The following is a 27767-nucleotide window of genomic DNA, read 5'->3' on the forward strand; positions in this document are numbered from 1 at the left end:
CCTTGCCTCCCCAACGGCTGCTCCTGATTGGGGCGCAGCAAGCGCCGCCCCTCGAGCGGTAGAACCGTCGCCTATTGGTCGGCGCGGCGGGCGCGCGGGAAGAAGGGAATCGTCTCAGAGCCCGGTGGGAAGGAGGTAGAGGTAACGGAGCGGGGCCGCCGGACGCCTGGGTCCCCCCTCGGCCTGGAAGGGAGGGCAGGACGGCGGCCTGGGTCCCTTCCAGTATCCCCAGGAGGGGGTGCCCGGACGCCTGGGTCCCTTCCAGTATCCCGAGCAGGGGGTGCCCGGACGCCTGGGTCCCTTCCAGTATCCCCAGGAGGGGGTGCCCGGACGCCTGGGTCCCTTCCAGTATCCCCAGGAGGGGGTGCCCGGACGCCTGGGTCCCTTTCAGTGCCCCTCTTCAGGGCAGGTGTCTCCTCTTCTGCGTATCTTTATCATGTGTGGGGATGAGTGTCACAGTGTTGGGTTTCATTGTGGGGGAGGGGGGAATCCCAATGGGAACTTTATCACGGCCCCCTTAGTGGGTCCAGCTAAGAATCCCAAAAGAGTTAAGTTCCCACAGAGATTCCCCTGACTTAGTTCGCATGTGATGCAGGCATGCGAGAGACCTCCGTGTGTGCCGGATCGTACTTTGGCAGAGAAGCAATGTACATTCTCTTCCCTTTCGGAATATAGTGTTATAAGAAAAAAAACTGCTCCTTTCCCCTTATGCACACGGAAGCTCATACCAATATCAAACTTAGTTGGTCTCTAATGTGCTACTGGAAGGATTGTTTTTTTGTTTTTTTCAAATCTGAAAGTTGCATTCTCCAATTATGGATTGCTGCTGTGTAACATATTCTGGGCTTGCATGTTGTTGGGTGCATAATGGCCTGGGCAGTGTGGCCTCCTGCCTGCCACCAACCCAGCTCTGAAGGGTTCTTTTGGAACATATTAACCTAAAACTTATGTGTCTTCTCGTGCAGTTTTTGGAAGCCTGTCTTGGGGAGTGATGGACAGATGTAGCAAGGTTAAACTCCTGCTGAAAAACTGGGAGGTTTTGTTTTTCCAGGAGCACCAGAGGAGACCTGGCAAGGTATTTGGAACACTGTAGACTAGGGTGGACATTTGAGTTATTGCTGACAGCATGTCTGTAGCCATTCACATTTCTAAAATTATCCTGACAAATTTGCACCTGTTTTCTAGGCTGATGTTGCAACGGCTCCTGAAGAGGTCAGACGTAAGTGTGATTCTTCTCCCTAGCATATTTGTTTTTGTGTGCTGCGGTAGTGGAAGGGATGTCAAGCCAGCTTTAGGTTAATCAAGGGGACAGCTATTATTTTTGGAATAGTTTAGATCAGCTGGCAAGTTTTGCAAATAAGTTGCTCCCCAGAGTCACATGTATGTTTCCCAGTTCCCTATGGTGGTAAGGAGAGCCTAGAACTCTAAAACCCTGCAACTCCTGCTAATTAAAACACAAAAATCCAACTAGCAGAATAATTGTCACTGCTCATTTTAAGAACACATTGTCTTAAGGTAGGGAGAACTTGGTTGGTTCAGGGCAACCTCTCTATTCTAGCACCTTTCTCCTGCAAAAGCATTGCAGAAGATAAAATAAATGAGGTTCATAGAATCATAGAGTTGGAAGAGACCACAAGGGCCATCCAGTCCAACCCCCTGCCAAGCAGGAACCACCACCAAAGCAGACTCCACCACACTCCTTGGCAGCAAATCCCACTGCCGAACAGCTCTTACTGTTAAACAATAGCATACAAACATTATAAAATACAAGGTAGCATTGCGAATCCAAAGTATTGATGGAGAGCTGAGAAACCCTAACTGAATAACAATTACTGTTGGGGATCTGAGGCACCTATGTAGCAGAAGTTTCCCCCCAGTTCCATTTACCAAACAGGCGACTTTAGGTCCAAAATAATTTACTGCTGTAGAAGATTAGCTCAGTAAAACAGTTCCAGACATTGATATATAGACATCGTTTTTAAGCTCTGCAGATACAGATATAAAGTATAAAGTATTCCTGTTGCTCCAGAAATTCAAGATGTAACACAGGCTCCAACTCACGGACAGACTGACCCCAACACTCAGGCAAGACCCCAAACACAGCACAAGACCCCAAAACACTGAAATGACGTGCCTTAATCACTTATATAGTCAGCACTGGGCCATTGAAGACACCAGTCTTGAAAGATCTACATTGGCTCCCAGTACGTTTCCGAGCACAATTCAAAGTGTTGGTGCTGACCTTTAAAGCCCTAAATGGCCTCGGTCCAGTATACCTGAAGGAGCGTCTCCACCTCCATCGTTCTGCCCGGACACTGAGGTCCAGCACCGAGGGCCTTCTGGCGGTTCCCTCGTTGCGAGAAGCCAAGTTCCAGGGAACTAGACAGAGGGCCTTCTCGGTGGTGGCGCCTGCCCTGTGGAACGCCCTCCCAACAGATGTCAAAGAGGAAAACAACTACCAGACTTTTAGAAGACTTTTAATGGGAGGCTTTTAATGTTTAATAGATTATTGTGTTTTATCTTTCTGTTGGAAGCCGCCCAGAGTGGCTGGGGAAATCCAGCCAGATGGGCGGGGTATAAATAATATATTATTATTATTATTATTATTATTATTATTATTATTATTATTATTGCCATCTAAATATGTTTTATTTGTGTAGGGGTTTTCGGTGTACCAAGTGCTTTTCCATTTACTTAATATGCTTTTCCAGTAGCTGTGAAATTTGACCCCTTATAACACATGGAAACATGATTACAGAAAGGTACTGTGGCTGGCTGCCTTAAGGAGATTCAGGCCAACAGTCCATCTGTAAAGTGTTGTCATCTCTGATTGGCAGCTGCTCTGTAGAGCCATGGCCTGTCAGATTTGGGGGGGGGGGGACTTTGTGCATTGAAGCTCTCCGTCTCTTCATCTCAGCCCCTTGCAATGTTTACTGTGGTTTCATTCAGCTCAAGTTGCAGGCCTCAATGCCTAACCCAGTGGGTGAATTTCTAAACATAAGCTATCAAAACAAGACCTCCCTACAGGCAGGCTCTTCTCAAATCATTATCTATTGTAGAACTGTCACACCTGAATATTACTACTACCTGAGGGAGAGTGTGTATGCTGGGTTTGATAGACCCCAGAGCTGATTTGGGCAGGTAATTCCTCATCAGCTCAGAAGTCATTCTGAACTGCTATTTGTGCACAGAACTGTACAAAGAATACAAGGCACTGAAAGAAACCAAAGGACACCAAGGCCGCCTTGAATCTGAAGCCATCTGCCAGAAAGAAATTCGGGAGCTTCCAGTAACGGAACAGGTAACAAAGGGGCTTTGTGTTTTGCAGTTGTGATGTCTGTGGGCACTGACCTTGCAGGGGAAAGCCTTGAGCCCATGTTTGTTATTATCAGATCAAAAAACCCTGCAGCCTGTTAACACCCCCTCATCTCCATTTTTGTCACCTACAGCCTCTAAATGTAAACCAGATGAAGCTGTGTTGGGGCTGAACTGTTTTCAAAAGGCAATAAGGTGTAGTGTAGTGGTTAGAGGTTTGGACCAGGTCCTGGGAGAGCAGGGTTCAAATTCCCGCTCAGCCATGAAGCTCTCTAGGTGGCCTTGGGCCAGTCACTCACTCTCAGACTGACCTACCTCACATGGTTGTGGGGATTAAGTTAGGAGAACTATGAGCTCCTTAGAGGAAAGGTGGGATATAAATGTAATAAAAGTATAAATAGTTGGAGAATGATAGCATTTACATGGAAAACGAACTGCAATAGGGATATGTAAACTTAACTATTAAACTTAACTCTGCACAGGGGAACGATTTGCAACTAAAATTTACAAACATTAGTTTTGCATGCCGTAATTACCCTCTAAAACGTCCGCCAGTTTTTCCTCCCTGCTCTCCTCGTCTCTTTTCCAAGGTACCTGAGTCGGATTGCTGGGGTACACACCTGAATCGAGGAAATATGGCTCCTAAACTGACCCCGCAGGATCAAGACACCCTGCAGGCTTCTGTAAAATATTTTGGCATGAAGCTGAAATGCAACTTGGGATCAGCTATTAAGGTTTGTGTGATTGGTGAGTGACTAATTCTAGCCTTGAGCCCAGGCTGAGTGCAGGGACAGGGTAGCTTCTGAAGGCTGAAGATCCTTGAGGGGGGAAAAGGACCAACTCCATTTAAACTATGCCTGCGATATGATCTAATCTTTGCACTTCCTTCCATTTCAATGGAAACTTGATGAGCACCTTGAACCAGACAAGGCTGTTTGGAAAGTCTGAGCTCATTTCCCTTACCTAAATAATTACTTATCCGTATAATTTGACCTTGCAGACACATGAACACGCATTTCCCAATACTAAGTGAGATTTTCTCAGCCCTGGTGTTTGATCTCCTTTAACCGGAAACCCCACGTAAGGAACCTGAGACTTGTTACGTGGTTCAAAACTTGTTGGGGAAGAGCCAGCCGTTTAGCAAAGATTTCCAGTAGGGAAGGGAAGGTTGTCTGAAGGTTGAAGCTTAGCTTCAAAGGTTTTCTTTTCTGGTATAAAGTAAGAGGGGAAAGTGTTGGGGATATACCGGTAGGTAGGTTCACTTGCTGGAAACTAACTGAATTTTACTTTTGATCTCAGGAACGCCCTGTAACTTTAAGGAAATCCCTCACCCCCAGGAGGAAGTCAGTCACAGCGGTCTCACAGCAGAAGGACATGCACCAAACCACCACAAAGGCTGCGTCTCCCAAACCACCTGAGGCTCCTTTGTTAAAAAATAGCCCAGAGGAGCTGCTTTGCCCCGATCCCATGGAAATTGAAACCCTCCTGCCACCTTCATTCCCAGGGCTGGTTCCTAACAAGCTCCCCTACTCTGACCCAAAGCCAAGGCCGCCACCACTGCTGGATAAGTTCCAGCAGCTGAAGCAGACACTGACCAAGCGGCTGAGTAGCCTGGATCCTGGTTGGCTGGATAGGTGCCAAGGGGCAGAATGGCAGGCAAGAGAGGGGCTCCCTGGAGACGGCTCTCCTCTCCCAGGCGGTGGGGCAGATCCAGGCCAGGGCTCACCAGGACACAATTCCCAGGGGAAAGGGGGTGTTCCTCCCCACCTTGGAGAGCAGGCACAGGAGAAGTTTTGCAATTCTCCCAGGGAAAACAGTCAAGGAGATGCGGTGGGGAGCCAGCCCCTGGTCCAACGTGTTGGAGACAGCTGCAAGCCCAGTGGGCAGGCTAACCACGCTGCAGGTGAGACCCCATGCAAAGCAGGTGCAGATGCAGCACTCGCCGAGGGCAAAGCTGAGTTTTCTGCCTTCAAGCATAGCCGCAAACTGGAGATTCATACAGAGGATGCCACTCAGGAAACCGAGATGCAGCTTCGGGAAGGAACTTCACCGCAGTTGAGTGGTGCTTTCTGCAAAGTGGAGGAAAGGCAGCAGAGTTCTCCTAAGAGAGCAAAAGCTTCTTGCAAGAAGAGGCAGCAGGATCCTGAAGCCCACGGAGATGACGGCAAGGGCAGGTTCCAAAGGGGCCCCTCTGGCGTAAAACGCAAGAGAACTAAGGAGGTTGCGGGGGGCAGGCGCTTCAAAAAGCTGCGTGGTGCCAGTCAAAAGCCAGGGCTCAGCGAATACGACTTTGATGGTCAGGACATTGTTGAGGCACAAGACAAAAGTGGAACAGGCACCCCAGTTTGCTTTGAAAACCTACTTGGGGAAGTTGATGGGGAGGATTGTCCCAGGCAGAGTGAGAGATCCAGCAATCTGGCCTGCAGGTATGTCCAGGGAGCTTGCTGGAGCTCCTCGAAGTACAACTTCATCTAATATTTTCTCCTCTGTTTCGGTATCCGCTCATATTTGTACTAGAAAGTGAATGGTTTGTGCAGTCCATCTCTCCCAATGTCCTTATCCTGATTTTGTATTCTACAAATTACTGTCACATAAAATTGTTATTTCATACAGTACCTCCCTACAGTGTTTCTTCATGCTGGCAGCTTGCATGGTTTGTGTTATTAACACCACACTGTCACCCTTCCTTTTCCACTTTGAGGATGTTTTACCCTTACAAAAATCTGGTTAAATAAAAAAATTCCTTCAGTAGCACCTTAAAGACCAACTAAGTTTATATTTTGGTATGAGCTTTCGTGTGCATGCACACTTCGTCAGATACCACACGAAAGCTCATACCAAAATATAAACTTAGTTGGTCTTTAAGGTGCTACTGAAGGAATTTTTTTATTTTGCTTCGACTCAGACCAACACGGCTACCTACCTGTAACTAAAAATCTGGTTGTGGGACTTGTGTTCAGAGAGAGAGAAGAGGAAAGAGAAGAGAAATCTCAGAACCGTTCTAAGAAATACAGTCCCTTAGGGTCTTTAGGGGCTGGTGGGAATCAGAACTGCTTTGGTGCTTAAGTCTATGTGCCTTTTTGGCAGTTACTGTTAAGCCTGAGCAAGAGTACAACTAAATAGGAGGCACCCTGTTTTGAACCATTACAGTAAAGGGATCTTGTCTCTTTCTAGGCCACCACCAAAGAAGGATGGCAACTTTGTGCGAATCAATCTCAAGAAGAAATCTCACGTGAAAGGGTACGCTTTGAAAGGGAGGCAACTCCGCAAGCAGGTAAATTGCTTCTTGACTCGGTGGTAATTTTTGTTGTTTAGTCGTTTAGTTGTGTCCAACTCTTTGTGACCCCATGGACTAGAGCACGCCAGGCACTCCTGTCTTCCACTGCCTCCCGTAGTGGTATTTACAGCCTATAAAATAGAATTGGAATTAATCATGTCTGAGTGGAGCTTCCAACTTTTGAAGTAGCCTGTTTGCTCTGGAGGAAATTGAATTCAATTTTGTATTTATTTTCACATGAAGAAGAATAGTTACAGGTAGGTAGCCGTGTTGGTCTGAGTCGAAGCAAAATAAAAAAATTCCTTCAGTAGCACCTTAAGGACCAACTAAGTTTTTATTTTGATATGAGCTTTCGTGTGCATGCACACTTCGTCAGATACACTGAAACATGGAGCCACCTGGGATGAATAAAGACATCGGATTCTTATCTCATTATGCATGATCAAGCTTTCTTTAGCACCTCAGCCCTTGCTTTTCCCCCTCAGGACCAATTGCAGTCATCAACAGTCGTTAACAGCCATCTACAGGTTTACCACTCCCATCAGCCCATCACCCATTCCCATCACCCCCACCCTCTGAATATACATAAGGGTCTGGTGGATTCTGTTGCAGTGTATCTGACGAAGTGTGCATGCACACGAAAGCTCATACCAAAATAAAAACTTAGTTGGTCTTTAAGGTGCTACTGAAGGATTTTTTTTATTTTATGAAGAAGAATATTTATGTTTGAAACATTTTGGGAAATAACAACTACTCTCATAGCCATTGCTTTGGCCTTTTCTTCATTTGTTTGTGTGAGGTGGGTACGCTTCTGCCTCACTGCACTTCTGCATGGGTGGGGAGCACAGTTATAGAATCGTGGAGTTGGAAGGGACTCCGAGGGTCCTCTAGTCCAACCCCCTGCAGTGCAGGAATCTCAGCTAAAGCATCCATGACAGGTGGCCAACCTACCTCCGCTTAAAAGCCTCTCATGGGCTTGTGTATCAGTGTGTGGTTAGATAGTGAGTGGGTGTCTAAATTTATAGATCTGAGTCCATGAAGGCACACCTCTTGAAGGTAAGAGATCACTAAAGCTGTGAGTGCTCCTGATGGGCTGAGCTCTTCTGCTCCCTTCTCCTTTGACTCCTCCTAGACTTGGGTGGTGGGTGGGTGTGGCTCTAGCTCCTGAAAGGTGGCTGTTGACCCCTTCCCTTCAGGGCAGATGGAGCTATTCCAAGTCTTCAGTGGCACCAGGGCTTGTGTGTCAGCCAAGGCTTTGCCAAGCTTGGAGAGCCTGTCAGAGAGGGGATGAGTTCATGACTTCCACCGTGGGGATAACTGGGGTACGAGAACACTTTGGGGCACCCTCCTGCCAAATATATGCTGACAGATTCCCCCTCAAGCCACTGGAGCCCTCAGCTGGGTCCTCTGCCGGCCCATGACTCACACGGCCTGATCACAACCTCCTGTAGTGATGCAGGAGAGGCCTCCATTGCCTTAGCCCGCATCTTTTTGGTGTCTTGACAGGTATGGAAGCAGAAGTGGAAGAAAAAGGGGGAGCAGTTTGGAGGAGGGGGCAGGCACTTGGACCGAGGCTCTGACACTTGCTTCCGGTGTGGAGAACTTGGTCACTGGGCTTCCCAGTGCAAGGGGAGAGGTAAGGCCACCTTGCTGTCATGGCCAGATGATCACAAAATAAAGACCAGGTATTGGGACGCTTTGCATTAAGAGAACAGAAGACACGTTGAGTATGTTTTGTACGGCTACAAAGACTTTCACAAAAAGGCAGATGGAAGGAGTTAGTTGCAGAGTTTGCACAACTTCCTGCAATGTCTACAAACCCTCACTGCCCTTTTATTAGCAAAGCTACCAGCAGAGTCTTGATCTGGCTGTCAAGCACAGAGAGAAGGAAAAAGTCCTCATTATAAACCAGTTGACTGCTTTGTTGTGTTGACTCCGTAAGATATTTTTTTATTATCAATCCTCATGTGATTTTAGGTGTTTTATCAGCTCTGGCCATTCCTTAGGTTTTGTTTGGATTTTTAAATTGACTTGAAACCCACCTTGAGACCGTAAGATGAAGGCTGGATTGAATAAAACCAATCAATCAATAATTGCCTTATTTGGAAAATGCTTTTTCACTAACCTTTGCATAAGGCCATGAAGGCTACCTCAATTGTCCTGTGACTTCTTGGAATGTGTTCTAAGGAAGACACTATTTCTGGCCATAGGATTAGCACATCTAGCAGATAAAATGACTAAGTTTGTACATTAATATTAAATGCATAGTTTAGTTTTGCGTGTGTGAGCCTCAGATTCTTGCCCGTCCTCCACCTCAGCTGCAAGATGGAGGTTGGAAACTTTTGCTTCAGTTGTCAGCTCGCCTTGGCTGCTAGTGATGTGTGGTTGGTGACCTCTCATTAGTGGCATGTGGTTGTTTAGTGAACCAAGCCAACTCCAAGCTGTGGGTAATATTCTTAGCTGTAGTTCCAGTGAAACAAGCCAACACTTGCCACAGTTCCTGGTTGGGACATAATAAGCCATTGTAGTTACAGGTACAGTAGTTGGTCTTCTTCCTGCAACTGTCCCAAAGCTCAGGGCAACCTGGGCCAAGGCATAGGCAAGTCCCTGGCCATATTTGCAGAAGGAGGAGGAACCCAGGGGGCTGCCTTAGACCAACCAGTAAGCTCAGTATTGCCCACATGCTGACTGGCAGCATCTATGTAGGGTTTCAGATCTACTTGGAGATGCCAGGGATTGAACCTGGCAAGGTGGGCTAATCTTTTTTTGGCCCAGGGACTTCTTTCACCCTTTGTCAATATTTCAGGGGCCATATGATGAAATGGTCACTCCGAGTTCTTACATGAAAACACAGGAACACAACCCCCCCCCGACTGAACTGTGCAAATGGGGTGAGGGGGGCTGGCATTGTCGTTGTCTTCCCTCGTCAAATGATCAAACTGATCAATAGGGAAACGGTGATTTGCCTCTACACCAGCGTGCTGGGCTGTGCCTACCCCACTGCTACCAGAATTTGTGGTCTTGTGTGGTCAAAAGCAATTGCTCTTTGGGCGGCAGAGCAGGCCCCTGAACTAGGGTTTAGCCACCCTCTATTCCTGAGCTACAGCCTTTTCCCAAAGGGGAAGGGAAATCCATTCTTTTGATTGCTCTCTTCTTCCTTTAGCTGCTACTGAGCAGCTCTCTGCCGCTGACCCCCAACTGAAGGGAGATGTCTCTGCTGCCGAAGAGGAGGTGCCGCTGCTGACTTTGGAGGAAGTGGCTCAGATGACCAACACAGCCTACAGCAAGATCGCAGGTAAGAGGCAAAGGCTGCCTCTGTAGCACCCTCCAGTCTGATGCTATGTGGTCTCGAAACAGATAGAACCTGTCGCTGGTCCGTTCCCACTGTGCTAGCAGGGCATTTTTCTGTAAGCAGATGCAAGCGCCATGGTGTCAAGATGAAGAAATAATTTGGGGCTTTCCTTGCAGCTGGTATAGAGGCTGCAGCTGGTGCAAAGACTCTACGGTCCAGGTGGTATATTAATAAATAAATAATAAAGATAATAATATTCATAACTTGTTGTTCCTCCCCCCCTCCTTCTTCGCCAGCAAAAAGTGAGAGCGGCCAAGGAGACCTGATGCAGGAGGAAGAGGTTCACCTGTGTGTGCAGAGGCCCGTCTTGGAAGTTCTCCCACCACCTCCGCCAACAGAACCTCTCTACAAACTGGGGCAGGACGGGAAGGTGAGAGGTAAGTTTCCAAAAGGGTGCCTCTGTTGCCCCACCTCCCACCCCCAATGGCTGGTTGTCGCCAGCCTCCATGCAGTGGTGAGGCAGAACTTGCTGCAGAGTTTGTGCATCAGATCCCCAGTTAAAAGGCCCTGTGTGTTCTTCACTCTTAACGGTCGGTGTGAGGTTTTCCTAAAGTGCTTCTTGCCAGTTCTGTGGACAGGCTGCACTCTCACTGATAATGGGTTTTGCAGAATTTCTACCTACGTCCCTTTCTCCTGATGCTTCCATGAGTGTGGAATCATTGCCCCTTTCTTGACTGGATCTCTGTTCTGTGTCTTATGCAGAGACCCCTCCAGAAGTGTTGGAAGCACTGGCTGAGTTGGGTTATGCCACTTTCCGGCCAGGACAGGAAACAGCCATTATGCGGATACTCTCAGGTGAGAAGGGTTGTTTGCAAGACACTTCCTCATCATGCAGGAAATGCAGAGTGAAAGAAGGATGCAGTTTACTTGGAAGTGCAGCCAAGCAATCGTTGCTGGTCTTGCTGCATCCTTTTCCTAAGCCTTTGGCCTCCAGGTGTTTTGAACTACCTAGTCGGCTGTGCCAACTAGGCTGATGGCAGTTATAGTCCAAGACACCAGGAGGGCACTAGGCGGGGGAAGACTGTTCTTCCAAGGAATGACCAAGCAACACTGAAGGGTTGAATTTATATAGGAGCTGGTTGATATGGGGAGAGGTGTTACAACAAGGGTACTAGCTGCTTAAGGGCTTATATGTTACTAGTCTCATTCAACCCGTTAAGAAAACGGGTGCTAGAGGTGCGACGGGGCCGCGGACTTCCCTCCCTTTCTGCGCTCGGCCGCGGGGTGCGCCGGGAACGCAATTAAACAAAGCGCTCTCCCGTCATCTCCTGCGGCCGAGCGCAGAGAGGGAGGGAAGGCCGCAGCCCCGCCGCTCCTCCCACGGGCCAGGTAGGGTTGTCAGGAGGAGGAGGAGGCGGACCAAGATGGCGGCATCGGGCTCCGGGGGTCCGCCGCCGCAGGGGAACAGGAGGCAGAGGGTTGAGGGGGGGAGAGAGAGCGTGTGTGTGTACGTCCCGCCTCTGCGCATTAGCGCGGACACAGGGACGCAGGGACTGGACGCAGAGACACAGGGACTTTATTATATAGGATTGTTAGCACCTTGAATTGAGCCCAATAACATGGAGTCATCAAATTGTATGACTTCCCCTGCATGTGGAGATAGGCTCCAATGGATTGAGTGGATGAGACCGAGAGCAGGTCCAACAGTCAAGAAGGCAGTTCCTACACATGCTGTAGAGATAAGTGAGGGGCAGATAGGGCTCGTCAACCTAGGAAGGTAGCCCGTCTAGGAGAAGGAAAACTGATCCCGAACTTCGGCTGCCTTGTGGGACATCTCCAGGAGAAGAAAGGGGTAAAGAGTAAACCCTACACAAATGCGGAGCAGAGTCCCTAAGGCGGTTGGATGACGTCTTGTACGCCTCCTCCTGGCAACTCCTGCAGCTCCGCTGGTTCTAAACATCTTGCTCTGCTTTCCTTTGGACCCCATCAGCAAGTCCGAGAGGGGCGTCTTCTTGTCTGGGCAGCCCAGGACCTCCAGACACACAGCCTAGGCTTGTGCCCCGGGGAGGTTTGACTTCACCCCCATAGGCACAGCCCATTGTCACTTGAACAGACGGATGTCAACAGTATAATTTTATACTTGGAAGGGACTCAAAGGATCATCTGGTCGAACCCTCTGCAGTGCAGGAATCACTGCTATAGGCAGCCCATGCTGATTGCCGCTGCTGCTCTTAATTCTGCCACTTCTCTAGGGCTCTCCACGCTGGTAGTGCTGTCCACAGGAATGGGGAAATCTCTCTGTTACCAGCTCCCTGCGTACCTGTACAGCAAGAGGTCCAAATGCATCACCTTGGTGATCTCACCATTGGTATCACTGATGGATGACCAAGTAAGTTTGCTGGTTTGGATTTGGAGGAGGGTGGTGTCATTTCCTTGCTTGTGGTCCAGGGAGGGGGGAAGAGGGAGGAGGGAAGCTCTCCATGCTCTAGATTTAGGAACACAGGGAACCTGCCTTATTTCCAAGGCAGACCATAGGTCCATCTAGCCCAGGGTTGTCTACAAAGACTGACAGTGGCTCTCCTGGTTTTCGGACAAGAACCTTTCCTAGCCATCCCTGGGGCCTGCTCCGTTCAACCTCTACCCTCCAGACCTTAGCAGTGTGCTTCTGGTCTTCTGCTGTGATTGCTTTGGACTCTGACAGCGGAGGAGCAAGGCCTCAGCTGGACATGCAGGCAGCTCTTGTCTATTTTCAATAGAGGACATTTAACAAACCGTTTTTGACACAAACCTGCTTTTCAAGTCATTATTATTATTATTATTATTATTATTATTATTTGTTGAATTTATATACTGCCCTACACCTGGAGGTCTCCGGGTGGTTCACAGAACAAAATCAAAATATAAAGCCACAAAGTATATGATAAAAATAACTTTTTTATTCAAAGTAACTTTTCTTGGTCAGTTTTTTAAAGTTGTAATGGCAGGTAGCAGAGCTAGAAAAGACCCTCTGTCTGAGTTGCTGCCCGTGAGAGGAGGTAATATTCAGACAGATGGACCCAATGGTTTCTCTCTGGCCTGGCGTTCACATGCAGCAGTATATCTGCAAGACCAAATGTTGAGTTCAGCTTCTAAGAATATAATTTCAAATTATTTGCAAGCAGGTTCCCTTGAAAAGATTTCCAATTCCAGTCTAGTTCAATCCTGGTTCTTAAGCAAGAAATTAGATCTCCCTCCCTGCAAATCATTTCCCTCCCCCAGCAAGTTTGTTGGGTGACATGATCCTAGCATCAGGGAATGTGTTTAGGGTAAACCTCAGCATATTTCACCCCCTTAGAGGAAGTTACAGAGGAGGAAAAGCTTGCAAGGAGGTGGCTCTGGGAGCCTCAATGTGGCCTGAGGGGATCTCCATCTCTTTTGACTGTTCTTCCTTCAGTGACACACATTTTGTGCTTCCTTTGCAGGTCTCTGGCCTTCCCCAGTGCCTGAAAGCCGTCTGCATACACTCGAACATGTCCAAGACCCAGAGAGAGGCTGCCATGGACAGGGTGAGACGACTGATGTAGAGGCTACATAATTCTTGTTGTAACTGCAAAATGCTAGGGGTGTCCGTGTGCTACTTCCAGCCTCCGGTTTGCAACTTGTAAATAGTAATAAATTTGTAGCATGCTGTCAAATGCTCAAAGCACAACATGCCTTTTCTACCTGTAGTCTTTACAACAACCCTGTGGGGCAAGTCAGCATTGTAAGACTTTTTAAAATTATTTTAAAAGAAATGTTAAAATTCTGGCTCACGACTTGCTGGCTTTCCATGCTTGCAGGTCAAGGCTGGGAAGGTTCACGTGCTCCTGCTGTCACCTGAGGCTTTGGTTGGGGGAGGCGTCTCAGCATCCAGTTGTCTCCCACCAGCCGATCAGCTGCCCCCAGTAGCTTTTGCCTGCATCGACGAAGCACACTGCGTCTCAGAGTGGTCCCACAATTTCCGCCCTTGTTACCTTCGCCTCTGTAAGGTACGGAATCTGTGCGCACAGAAGCGAGATGCAAACACAGGTGTGTGGATGAGGAACACCTGTAAGCAGCAGAGCCTGGCTGGGTGACACCTTCTCTCCGGCAGGTTCTTCGGGACCGCTTGGGCGTGCGGTGCTTCTTGGGCCTCACAGCCACCGCCACCCTCTCCACTGCGCGGGACGTGGCTCATCACTTGGGCATCCCAGAGGCCAAGGGGATTGCTGTGCGTTCTGCTGCTGTCCCTCCAAACTTGCATCTCTCTGTCTCTGCGGACAGAGACAAGGACCAGGTGAGTCTGGAGCCCCGACTTGCTGCCCATCACTACTGTGTGGGAGAGTGCGGGGGGCTCCATCTTCAGAAGTCTTTCTGGTTTCCAGCCGTATGTTGTGGAGACTTGGGAGGGTCCCTTGTCTCTCCGGTGATAGTCTTTTGGCATTCCCTTCTTCCACGCTGAGCAATGCATGTCACTTTCCCTCAAGTTAATCCTGCATCTCAAAGTTGGCCACTTTGTTCCGATTCCAGGCCCTGGTGAACTTGCTGCAAGGGGAGAGGTTTGGGAGCCTAGACTCGGTCATAGTTTACTGCACACGCCGCGAGGAGACGGCCCGGATCGCAGCCCTTATCCGCACGTGCCTCCAGGGCGTGAAGCTCAAAGAACCCCCCAATGCTGAGGAGCAGGAGGAGGACAGCAGCAGCAGCAGCCTTGCTAGCAAGAGGAAGAAAGCAAAAGGTGCTGGTCACCGGCTTGGCTGGTTGTTGAGAGAGGCAGGCTGGGAAATGGTGGGGTCAGAAAACAGGAGAGCTGGTGGTTTTTTTCTTCCAGTTCTCAGGCCAAATTGAAAATGCATTTATTTATAGCCGGCTCTACTCCAGAGGCCTGGAGTGTCATCATAATTTTTTTTAAGCTGAAATACCCCATAAAAATATAACTAAAATTACTAGGAGCCACCTAAATTTCAGCTACACAGTGGCTACCTTGCACTTAACCCCAAGCTTCAGAGTCAACCAAAATGACAAAATAGTGTAACATGTCCAAAGGAGATACTCAGGCACACAGAGTGAGAAACTGAAATATCCGTGCACCCCAGGAATCCTTGCAATGTGGCAGAGAACTCGGGGACGCTCTCTCAGGTTACTCACACTAGCAGCCTTTAACAGCAGCACAGCATGCAGAAATTAAACAGGGCAACTTCATGTTCTGCCAGGCCTTTGGCCAGGGCTCAGCCTGACTCCCCTTTTCTTTTTGTGTAAGAACTAATATGAAAGAGGCTCCCAGCATTCTCACAGGCCCATATAAGATCAGCGGGCCAGTTGGGCCAATGAGCACTTACTGTTCCCAACCCTAACCCTGCGGAAAGCCATCTAATTATACTTTAATTTGATTTTGACCTGTTTTTAGGAGGTAATTTAATTATTGTTTGATTTCATACTAATGTTATATATTTGATGTTAGCCTCCCTGAGCCTGACTTCGGCCGGGGAGGGTGGGATATAACTAAAAGCTTATTATTATTTTATTTAAAAACCAAATAAAATTTTCTGCTGCCATCGGGAAAGAAGCTGCGGTTCCCAGTGCGGGAGAGCAGTTCTGCCCTGAAAGCCTCTCAGAGCCCTGTCAAGTGAGCCTTGCTCCCGTTCTCTCTTTTTTAAATCCCATTTCCTCATAGCCAAAAAGAGCATCCGCCGCCCCCTGAAGTGGATTGCCGAAGCCTACCACGCCGGCATGTCCGCTGCCGAGCGCCGCCGGGTGCAGAACAACTTCATGTCCGGCCAGCTGCGGGTGGTGGTGGCCACGGTGGCCTTCGGCATGGGGCTGGACAAGTCTGACGTGCGGGGCGTGGTGCACTACAACATGCCCAAGAACTTTGAGAGCTACGTGCAGGAGATCGGGAGGGCGGGCAGAGATGGCAAGCCAGCCCAATGCCACCTCTTCCTGCACCCAGAGGTGAGGCCTGCTGGACTCTGCTTGGGTTGGTCCTTGTGGGAGTGCCTGCTTGGTGGCGGCAGCAGCAGCTTCTGCAATCGGTCTCCTTCCCCCACAAAGTCACACGGCTGGCCATCTCTCTTTCTAGGGTGAGGATTTACACGAGCTGAGACGGCACATCTACGCTGACACGGTTGACTTCTTCACTGTGAAGAGGCTCGTACAGAAGGTTTTCCCTCCCTGCAAGTGCCGGGAGCTGCATGAGAAGCAGCAGGAGCTCAGCAAGGTCAGGAGAGAGAGAAGAGAGGAAGGCAGAGATCTCTGGGGGTGGCATTTGGCTGGCCAAAGCAAACAAGATGAATTTTAACAAGGAGAAATGTAAGGTACTACACTTGGGCAAAAAAAATGAAAGGCACAAATACAGGATGGGTGACACCTGGCTTGAGAGCAGTAATAATAATAATAATAATAATAATAATAATAATAATAATAATAATTTATTATTTATACCCCGCCCATCTGGCCGGGTTCCCCCAGCCACTCTGGGCGGCTTCCAAAAAAACAGAAATTCTAAAATACAGAAATACAGTACATGTGAAAAGGATCTAGGAGTCTTGGTAGACCACAAACTTGATATGAGTCAGCAGTGTGATGCAGCAGCTCAAAAAGCCAATGCAATTCTGGGCTGCATCAATAGGAGTATAGCATCTAGATCAAGGGAAGGAATAGTATCACTGTATTCTGCTCTGGTCAGACCTCACCTGGAGTACTGTGTCCAGTTCTGGGCACCACAGTTCAAGAAAGATACTGACAAGCTGGAACGTGTCCAGAAGAGGGCAACCAAAATGGTCAAAGGCCTGGAAACGATGCCTTATGAGGAACGGCTTAGGGAGCTGGACATGTTTAGCCTGGAGAAGAGAAGGTTAAGGGGTGATATGATAGCCATGTTCAAATATATAAAAGGATGTCATATAGAGGAGGGAGAAAGGTTGTTTTCTGCTGCTCCAGAGAAGCAGACACGGAGCAATGGATTCAAGCTACAAGAAAGAAGATTCCACCTAAACATTAGGAAGAACTTCCTGACAGTAAGAGCTGTTCGGCAGTGGAATTTGCTGCCAAGGAGTGTGGTGGAGTCTCCTTCTTTGGAGGTCTTTAAGCAGAGGCTTGACAGGCATATGTCAAGAATGCTTTGATGGTGTTTCCTGTTTGGCAGGGGGTTGGACTGGATGGCCCTTGTGGTCTCTTCCAACTCTATGATTCTATGATTTCTCTTCCTGATAGCCTGCAGGGTCAAGTGTGGTGGCAACCCCCCCCCCACCTCTTCATTTGCAGTACAGTGGTACCTCTGGTTAAGAACTTAATTCGTTCCGGAGGTCCGTTCTTAACCTGAAACTGTTCTTAATCTGAAGCACCACTTTAGCTAATGGGGCCTCCTGCTGCTGCCGCGCCGCCAGAACACAATTTCTGTTCTCATCCTGAAGCAAAGTTCTTAACCTGAGGTACTATTTCTGGGTTAGCGGAGTTTGTAACCTGAAGCGTTTGTAACCCGAGGTACCACTGCATCTATCGCCCACTCTTCATTGAATGTTTTCAATCCCAGAGCAGGGCACAAAGCAATAAAAGTAAGCAGAGGAAAACAATATGCAAAAATTACAAAATTGTATAAAGAGGATCAATAAACAACTCAATTCTACCATAGGGTAAACAAGCAAAATTGCAACACCGTAAGTTAACATTTCCCCTTTAACAAAGTGCAGGCCTCAAGCCCAGGTAGTGACGTGCAAATAGGTTTGCTGGCCTCATCTCTTTTTACCAGCTAGCGCAGACCACATTCAGGGTCCTTCAAGGTCTTGTGGATATACGAACTGATTCTGGGTCTGCAGCTGTGTAAAGAGCGCTCTAATGTCCCTGCATTGCTGACTCCTAGCCTTCCCCCCCCCCAAGGCACACTGAAAAACTGCTTCTCTGGGCCTGCAAATCACAGCCCACATTTCAGCCTGCTTTCAGAGGCTTATGAATGGGCATGCAAAGCTGCACCATCTAGCTCTGAATCTCCCGTGGACCCATTCAGAACAGGGTCATAGAACTGTAGAGTTGGAAGCTGCGCAAGAGGTCACCTGGCCCAACCCCCTGCCAAAGTGAGGGTGCTGTTGCTTCTCCCTATCAGTGCAATGCCTGCATACATGGTAGGTGGATCCGGTTGACTTAACCCTGTTTTGGATCTGCTAACATGGTCCCCATAGGCTAACTTTGTCCGTTTATATTGCTGTTCTACAAGGATATCTTACTGACATTTTTTTGTGCTGCTTTAAATTTGTAAAATTGTATTTTTGTACTTATTTCTGATGTTTTTATGATGCTGCAAACCATTTGGAGGTGTTTTCTTCCAAGTAGGGTGGGGTACAAATAACTTACCTGGATAAATGAACGGCTCACGTGACCAGGAGGGTCAGTTGAGTCCCTGAGGTTCACTGAGAGCTGCCAGTCCAAGTTAGGAGGGACTCTGCTCAAATTTTAGTGGTTCTATTGGGGGGAAAGAAGCGTTCTCCACATCCGAATTGTAGTTGAGATTCCTGCATTGCAGGGGGTTGGACTATATAATAATAATATTAATATTAATAATTAATAATAATAATTTATTATTTATACCCCGCCCATCTGGCTGGGTTTCCCCAGCCACTCTGGGCGGCTTACAACAGAAAAATGAAATAAAACAATTAAACATTAAAAGCCTCCCTAAACAGGGCTGCCTTCAGATGTCTTCTAAAAAATCTGGTAGCTGTTTTTCTCTTTGACATCTGATGGGAGGGCGTTCCACAGGGCAGGCGCCACCACCGAGAAGGCCTTCTGCCTGGTTCCCTGCAACTTGGCTTCTTGCAACGAGGGAACCGTCAGAAGGCCCTCGGTACTGGACCTCAGTGTCTGGGCAGAACGATGGGGGTGGAGACGCTCCTTCAGGTATACTGGACCGAGGCCATTTAGGGCTTTAAAGGTCAGCACCAACACTTTGAACTGTGCTCGGAAACGTACTGGGAGCCAATGTAGATCTTTCAAGACTGGTGTTATGTGGTCTCGGTGGCCGCTCCCAGTCACCAGTCTAACTGCCGCATTCTGGATTAGCTGTAGTTTCTGGGTCACCTTCAAAGGTAGCCCCACGTAGAGCACATTGCAGTAGTCCAAGCGGGTCTCAGGGTCCCTTCCATCTCTGCAATTCTATGCTTCTATGAATTCAGCATGCAACCCTCTAGCCCCAGGGTAGGATAAGTAGCCAGGTGGCCTCATGGTCCACAGGACAGCTCTTGTCTCCTGGAGGAGGAAGTGTCTCCCTTGTCTTTAGGAAGAATCATAGAATGGTACGTTTGGAAGGGACCTCAAGCCTCATCCAGTCCAAACCCTGCAATGCAGGAATTGCGACTGAAGCCTTTATGACAGTTGGCCACCCAACCTCTGCTTTAAAACCTCCAAGGAAGGAGAGTTCACCACCTCCAGAGGGAAACCTTTCCTCTCTTGAAGCGCTCTTGCCATCAGAAAGGTCTTTGTAATGTTCAGTCGGAATCTCATTTCTTGTCATTTGAATCCGTTCGTGGTCTCTTCGTTTCCCTGCTGCCGGCCTGCCATTCGTCTCTCCTGTGTGCAGTAAAGCCACTTTTTACATCTAGGGTGGTGAAGTGGATGATGCAGAGATGTTGGCTGCCTTGGAAGGGAGCGGCGAAGAACAGCCTGATCCAGGCGACGGCCGTCCTCGGGTCTGTTACAAGCACGAGCGAGCTATCCCCATTCAGCAAACTGTGGAGGGCCTGGACTTCCGAGAGGAAGGTGAGGAGGCCAGACCGGTAGCTAACTTCCTGCTCCCAAAGGAGGAGGAGGACAGGGCCAGCCCCTGCCCCATAACTGCTGAGCCACCCCTTGCCCTATATCTTTGCTGGTGGCTGCCCAGCTTCCTCCTCTTGCTGGTTGTGAGCCTTTGGCACACACATGCACAAAGACATTCTTAGCCAAGTGGGGAACTTGAACCATGGTCTTTCCCAGGTCCTTGTCATTTAATCCGCGCAACAGCAACCACCCTGTGAGGTAGGTTAGGGTGAGGCGCCATGACTGGCCCAAGGCCACCACCCAGTCAGCTTCATGACAGAGTGGGGATTTGAACCCTGGCCTCCCCCCCCTCCAGGTGCTCTAACCACTGCACAACACTGCCTCTATTTAGGCCACACGGGAGTTAATAGGGGCTTGTAGGGAGCAGGATGGAGTTCCTGGGTGTCTGCTTTTTCTTTGGGCCCCCAGAGGCTTCCCTGCCCTGGGCCCAGGTGGATCTCCTCTCAGAGTCTGCCCACAATCCCTCTGCCTCATTGCAAAATATGGGGGGGGGCAGATGTGCCAGTGGCGCTCTCTGCTGGACTGTGGTTTTTATGTCAAGCTTAAATGAACACTGGCTCTGATTCCTTTGCAAACAGAAGGCATAAAGAATGTTTGGAGTGAAAATAGCTCAGTCAGCTGAGCAGGATACCCTTAATCTTGGGGTCGTGGCTTCAAGCCTCATGTTGGGCCAAACATTCCCTGAGTATTGCAGGGGGTTGGACCAGATGACCTTTGGAATTATTTCTATGATTCTTTGAAAGGCTTTTCACCAGAGATGGATGCACAGCAGCAGGTGCCCCCTCCAGCTTGAGAGTTTTCCTCTTTCTTCTTTGTTCAGGTATAGAGACGCTTCTGTGCTACCTGGAATTGCACCCCCGCCAGTGGGTGGAGCTCCTGCACCCCACCTTCTCTTCCTGCCGGGTGGTCTGCTACGGCGGCCCTCAGCAGCTGCGGGCAGTGGCTCAAAGGTACGGAGGGGAAGGTGGCTTCTTGCATCGCTCTGAGCAGGGACCGGGGGGAAACTGAGCACTGGGAAATGATGGCACGTGGATAGCCTTCTAAGGGACCCAGAAAGAACCCAAGGGAAGAGTCTGGATTATTGGGGGGAGGGACCTGTTGTCACCAAGGTCGCATGACACCCTCAGCCTTAAAGCAAACCTGAGTTAAAGGAGTCAAGCAAAGCACATTTTCATGAAGCTGATTTATTTTCACACTTGAAATAATACAATAAATTGTAGGTTTTGTCATTGTGTGCCTGCACCTATGGTTTCGCTGTTTTAATCGCTTGTTGTATAGCTGTTTTTGCACAGGCTGTTTTGAGTATCGTTCCTGATGGGGAAGCAGGTTGTAAATCGAAAGAATAATAATTATGACAATTGCTTCCACCCCCTGCTAGGCCAGAAAAGGGAGCGTAAAGAGCTTTGCAGCCCCCTGGCAGTTTGGCACAGCTGTCCTCCAACCCATTTCTGAGGTGTCCCCAGACGTGACAGAGATTGCTGCAGTGACAGCTCAGCTGGAAAACATGAGGGCTAGAAGCCTCCTTTTGAAAAACGCTGCGTTCTGTGCCAGGCGCCACTTTTCATGCTCGCAGCTTGGCATGATCAGGGAGAGTGCTACACACAGAGCCCTAATTGCACATGGGGAGCTGGGTATTCCCTGCGTTTTTGCATCAGTTTCGCTTGATGAACTGAGGCTGTCCCGTTGATGATTAAGATAATTTATTAGGGGTGGATTTGAACTCTGCACTTTTCCAGTCGTTCCAGCTGTGCTTGAATCCAAGCTTCCCAGATTAAATAGACCCTCTTCGGTTCCCCTACGGACTTCTCACTTGCTGACTTCTCTTCTTCTCCTTTCCCCAGGTGTCCTCCTCTTGCCGTCTGTCTGGCCCAGCAGCGCCTGAAAGGGGTGGACCTTGCTCATGCCAGCTCTGTGGAGTTTGACGTCATTGAGCTGGCCGACTCCATGGGATGGGAGGTCTTGCCGGTGAAACGAGCTCTCCGTCAGCTGCAGTGGAGCACTCAGAATGGTAACCAGTCAGTGGGAAGCCTATCTAGGTGGGCTGGGATGGGAACAGCTGTCCCAGAGAGCAGGCCTTCTGCCTAAGCCCCCAGCCGGTCTTGGTTCAGGAAGGAAGCAGAGAAGCCACATCTTGTTGGCTGCTTATCCCTTGTTTAATCTCTGCTGGAAGGTTTGGGGGGTGGGGTGGGGTGGGTTTGCTGTTCTTTAGAGGGAAAGGCCTTCTGAGCGACAAGGATGGAGGAACTTGTTATTCCAAGGCAACCCCCACCCTCTTAATATCTGACTCAACAGGGCGACAGTGGGAGAAAACTCCCTTTGGGGGCTTAAGGTGGAGGCTCCCACCAAATTCCCAGTTAGTCAGACTATTCCACAATGCCTTGCCAAACATAGTCCAAAACAATGTGAGAGCCTATCCCCTTAACACACACCCTAGAGAGGAAATGTGTGTCATTTTGGCTGTTTATTTCCTAGCCAAGCACCTGCCACCCCTCTTGTTCCACCATCTCGTCACCTAACCACAATCCCTGAAAACTCTTCCACAACCCAGTTATTTTTACTATACATGCAGAGCCCTCCTTGCACCTTAACTAGAATTGTTTTTCACTCTACCATTCATAATAATAATAATAATAATAATAATAATAATTTATTATTTATACCCCACCCATCTGACTGGGTTTCCCCAGCCACTCTGGGCGGCTTCTAACAGAAAAATAAAACACAGTACAGTAATCTATTAAACATTAAAAGCCTCCCTGAACAGGGCTGCCTTCAGATGTCTTCTAAAAGTCTGGTAGTTGTTTTCCTCTTTGACATCTGTTGGGAGGGAGTTCCACAGGGCAGGCGCCACCACCGAGAAGGCCCTCTGCCTGGTTCCCTGTAACTTGGCTTCTCGTAGCGAGGGAACCGCCAGAAGGCCCTCAGCGCTGGACCTCAGTGTCCGGGCAGAATGATGGAGGTGGAGACGCTCCTTCAGATATACTGGACCGAGGCCAGTATATCTTCAAGATATACTGTGCCTTCAAGAAGGGTGTGTGGAAATGAACCTTTAGGCCAGGCTTCCAACAAAATATTAAAATACAGAAATCCATCAAACATTAAAAGCTTCCTGTCTTGAGATGCCTTCTAAAGGTCTGGTAATTGTTGTTCTCTTTGACCTCTGGTGGGAGGGCATTCCACAGGGTGGGTGCCACTACCGAGAAGGCCCTCTGCCTGGTTCCCTGTAACTTGGCTTCTCGTAGCGAGGGAACCGCCAGAAGGCCCTCGGCGCTGGACCTCAGTGTCCGGGCAGAATGATGGAGGTGGAGACGCTCCTTCAGATATACTGGACCGAGGCCATTTAGGGCTTTAAAGGTCAACACCAACACTTTGAATTGTGCTCGGAAACGTACTTCAGCCATTAAGTTCCTCCTAAACTGGTTCCTGCCGATTTTGTGGCCAGGCTACCCTCTGGTGTACATGGCGCCGGCCTCCCTGATAATGGGCCTTGCATTATTTCTACCTAACCATCCAGTGAAACTGAACGTTGGAAGGTTCAGAACTCGGACACAAGAAATGGCTTCTTCGCGCAGTGCATAACTGTGGGCTTCTACAAATGCTAGTGCTGTCCACCAATTTCAGTGGTTTTAAAAGAGACAGGCTCAGGGGGGTGTAAGACTGTCAGTGGCTACTAGTCGCAACAGCTGTGTTCTACTTTTAGTGCTGCAAGTAGTAGCCTCTGGGTGCTGGAAATTGTAAGTGGGGAGAGTGCTGTTGCCGTGCTCATGCCCTGCTTGTGACCTCCCCCAAGGGGCACGTGGTTGGTCACTAAGACCTGGATGCTGGACCAAGTGGCCTGATTCCGCTGCATGCCTCTTCTTAATTCTTCCCTTCCCTTGTGGCACAGGTTCCCATGTGTCTAGGAAGAGCGGGATCCTCGTGGAATTTAGTCAGTTTGCTTTCCACCTGCGCTCCTACGGCGATCTCACCGATGAGGAGCTGGACTCAGTGTGTGACTTCCTGCACCAGCGAGTGACGGACCGCGAAAAAGCTGCCCTCTCCCAGCTGCAGGCCTGCTTCCAGGCCTTTCAGAGGTGGGTAGGCACAAACTGGCACCACTTTAAAAGGTGGACTCTGCTTGCTGCATGTGAGAAGCTGGGCAAAAGAATGATGTGTTCAGTCTGGGGGAGAAAGAGCTGTTCTAACAGGGAGGGAGATCCACCTTGCGTTTAATGGACGCAACAGGTGCTTGTCATGGACTGGCTGGATGCTGAGAAGGGCTGGGAGGCCCTAGTAAGAATGTCTTACTAGGGTTATTAAATGAGGAAATAAAGGTAAAAGACAGAACACTAATGATGCACGCGACAGCAGCCGGAAGAATACTCATTGCAAGAAATTGGAAGGGCGAAATAGTGCCAAAAAGGGAGGAATGGGTCGAAAAATTGATAAGTTATCAAAATTTAACGATTAGAGCGGGGAGGGCTAAAGTTATAAAAGAAGAAAAGTTAGAGAAAAGCTGGAGTATGTTTAAACAATATCAAAAAAAATCAAATTGAAAAAAACCAATCTCCTAGCGGAAGTATAAAAGGCATAAAATAAAACTGATTAAATGGGAAACAGAGGAGAAAGCATGTACAAAGATACAAGATTAAAGATAGACCCAAGCAAAGGGTTGGCTGGAAGTCATCTTTTTTTTGGGGGGGGGAACAGGATGAATGTAGAAATGTCATTATTTTATTTTTTTCAGTTCTTTTTGTCTTATGTGCTTTCTTTTGTATGAATGATAAATTTATATGCATTCTGAGTTTAATTTAATTTAAGATTGAAGATAAATATGATTTATTATGTTTTTTATATGTATTTATGTTTAAGATGTAGGTCTATGTATTGTTATGTCTTTCTGATTTTTGTTTTGGCTTATTTATTGCATTTGGTTATCATCATTTCGATTTTGTCATTATTTATTATTATCTGGAAAAAAAATTTCTCTAATATTTTGTTTGTTTATATGTAAGCATGTGTGAGTGGTATTTTTTTGTGTATATTTTATGTCATTTTTTATGTATATTTCATGTAAATTATTATGCTAATAAAGTTATTTTTAAAAAAGAGAGAGAAGGGCTGGGAGGCACCAGTTGGGAAACCTCCTTCCAAAGGGGTAATAAAGTGTTAACTCGTACAAAGATTCCCTTCACAGCTAAGAAAGATTTGCAAAAAGCAAAGTATGCTCTCCCCCTCGTCTTTTTGAGCAGTGTGGCTTTCCGCGCCTGTGCCTCGTGCCGTGACCGCGGGGGCAAGGAGAAGAGCGCCCAGCTGAAGTCTCTGCTGATGGATTATTTTGAGAAGGATACAGAGGAAGCAGACCCGGCCCTCCCAAATGAAGAGCAGGGCGCCGAGGATCTCCAAGATATTAAAGTAAGAGAAGCTGCTCTTTGCTGCTCCTCTTAATGGCACAGAAAAGCATAGAATGACACAGGCATGTCTGTTGGGCTTCTCCAGATTGTGGCTTCCGAGACCACAGCCAGGCACCACGCGTGGAAATGTGCCACTGTCTCCTGCAATGCTCCTGGGACTTCATGGTCCTCATCTGTTTCATAATGCTATATATGGGTCCGAGTAGGCTTTCTAAATATCTCCTGAGATAACGATGGTTGGGTAGGTGAACCTCTGGCAGATTTGTTTCATATTAACTGTGTGCTCTCCATTGATGTGTGGTTAGGGACTTGCTCTGAAGATGGGGGGGGGTTCTAATCCTGCTACTCCTCTTATTTTTCAAAGGAGAGGGTCATAACCCAGTGGCAGAGTACTTCCTTTGCAGGCAGAAATCTCCCGTTTTAAAAAGGGCTCAGGCAGCAAGTGACTGGAAAGACCTTGAGTTGCTGCCAGAAGGAAGTTCTGGGCTAGATAATCAGTAGCCTCATCCTGCCCACTTTTCTACCTGGGCAAAGAAGTGAGTTCTCTTCACCCTTTTAAGCCAGAGGTGGGGAAGAGGCCTTTCGGGAGACACTTATCCAATTATCAAGTGCACAATGCTGAGCAAAGATGAGCCCGGTGTTTTGACTTTGTACAAAGCAGCTCAACATTTGGACACCAGTAACTAAACTCCCAGTATGGCTTGCTTCCCAATTTCAGCTTCGGGACTGGGAAGAGCAAATACGAGCTGACGTCCGCAACTTCCTGTCTATCCGCCAAGACGAGAGGTTCACTGGCAGGGCTGTGGCCAGGATCTTCCACGGCATAGGTGAGGATGTAATTCTCCAGCCGTTCTGTGGTCTGCTCTGCTTCTTGCATCAGCACAGAGGCTGGCACCGCACCAGAGGGCACTTCTGCTCAATCACAATCTGATCTCTTAAAGGCAAAGGCAACTTGAGCATCACATTTGCCACAGTGTTGTAGAACAGCCTTTTCCAACCTGGTGCCTTGCAGATGTTTTGGACTACCAACTCCCTGGACGTGGCTGATGTTTGTTGTAGTCTTAAAAACATCTGGAGGCTACCACTTTGGCAAAGGCTGCTGCAAAGTGAGCAAAACTGGTAATCCTTAACTCTATGTCAACAATGCAGGAGGCTCTGTTGGGCCCTCTAATGGCCGGCATTGCTCTCTCTCTCTCTCTCTCTTTGAGAAATGACCAAGCACTTGCAATTCTTTTGGTTGCTGATTGAGTTTTCTCCATTTGGACAGGAAGCCCACGCTACCCAGCCCAGGTCTATGGCAGAGACCGGCGTTTCTGGAGGAAGTACATACATTTTGATTTCAACAAGATTATGCGCATGGCCACAGAAGAGATCATCCGTTGGAACTGAATTGAATTGCACTGCCGTCTCCAAGGATGAAACCCCAGAGCAGAGCTTCAGGGTTCCCTCAAGCCTGTGTGCAGGCTGCTCTAATTGCAAGATGCAACTGACCAGCCAGCATCCCAGGAGCCAAAATAGCACCACCTGCTCCCCTTGAGGTTTTGCAGAACTTCTCTGCAAGGCAGATGGAAAGCTGGGCACCTGAATGGGACTTTTCTGTTGCCCTGAAATAAGCAAAGGTTTGGGGGGAAATGGCTTGTTTTTATCTCCAAGCCTTTCCCAATGTTGTATGTAAAGTTTCCTTTTTATGTTTGATTTTTTACAAAATTCTCCTGATTTTTATTTTTTTTTAATGTAAGGAAGAGTGTCTTCTTCAAACTTCTAGGAATTTTTATTATTTTTATTTATTATCTGGAGTTCTACATCTTTTGCAAATCTTGAAGTGTGTTGATGGATGCCTCCCCTCCTTCCTCCAGGCTGCCAGCATTGGTGGGAGGGAGGTTGATTTAATAAATAATGATAATAAAATATGTATAAAAAGAGGATCCATGATTAAGGGTAGAACATGCGCATACAATGGGGAGACATACGGGAGGGACTGGCATCAGCAAGCATAATCTTGAAGAACTGATGGGCAGATCCTCTTCCATAAAAGAATTGTGAGGATTTGCTTCTTCTATGTGGCATTTAGAAATATAATGCTTTAAATATTTGACTGCTGCCTCCTCTTCACCTGCGATAAACCTATTTCATTGTATTTTTAAATTATGATTTCGAATTAAAAATCATTATTTTTAAATAAGCTGAGGAATGCTTGCATTGTTATAAAATTGATCATGAACCGACCATTCTAATTTAGCACTGATCTTTCTCTCAATTCCCCCACATCCTTTTTGTACATTTGCCTTAATAAATATACAAAGAAGTTTATATGTAGCCTTCCCATCTATTTGAGCAGGAACTAAACAGGTGAGGAATTTAATAGTACGTAGTTGTATTTATTTAGAGCATTTGTGCCCCACTCTGCAGCCAAGAAGGTTACCAGAGCAGCTTGCATACCATCAAAAAAAAAATACAGTCCCTATCCTCTGACTTAGAATTAAATAAACCCACAACACCCAAGGGAAAAGGGACAAGGAGGGAAGAGGAAAACCGAAACTCTCACACTGGTTTCTATACAGGTTTCTTTAATGACCAGCTGGCCCACATCAGAGGCAGGTGCCTGATGTAGCTGGGACCTCAGCAAGGCTGATGAAATGAGTGAGCCCTGCATCCCATCTCCCCCACTGAGGCAGCCAGAATTGCACTT

At 48.0% G+C, this 27767-nt stretch overlaps 1 protein-coding gene across 1 annotated transcript; it reads left to right on the plus strand.

Annotated features, from left to right (window-relative positions):
- Nucleotides 1–10: 10 nt before the first annotated feature.
- On the plus strand, nucleotides 11–27260 carry RECQL4 (RecQ like helicase 4). The gene is made up of 25 exons (XM_035126270.3): nucleotides 11–141; nucleotides 966–1075; nucleotides 1186–1219; nucleotides 3192–3301; nucleotides 3906–4049; nucleotides 4615–5741; nucleotides 6490–6589; nucleotides 8099–8228; nucleotides 9756–9887; nucleotides 10181–10321; nucleotides 10647–10739; nucleotides 12137–12273; nucleotides 13346–13429; nucleotides 13703–13891; nucleotides 13996–14178; nucleotides 14412–14619; nucleotides 15556–15833; nucleotides 15961–16098; nucleotides 19472–19628; nucleotides 20506–20635; nucleotides 21527–21693; nucleotides 23572–23758; nucleotides 24917–25079; nucleotides 25797–25905; nucleotides 26346–27260. The coding sequence occupies exons 2-25, from the start codon at nucleotides 992–994 to the stop codon at nucleotides 26465–26467; spliced, it is 4347 nt and encodes a 1448-aa protein (XP_034982161.2). The 5' UTR covers nucleotides 11–141; nucleotides 966–991; the 3' UTR covers nucleotides 26468–27260.
- Nucleotides 27261–27767: the final 507 nt, after the last annotated feature.

This window comes from Zootoca vivipara, chromosome 8, assembly GCF_965207765.1.
Source record: "Zootoca vivipara chromosome 8, rZooViv2.hap1.1, whole genome shotgun sequence".
Lineage (NCBI taxonomy): Eukaryota > Metazoa > Chordata > Lepidosauria > Squamata > Lacertidae > Zootoca > Zootoca vivipara.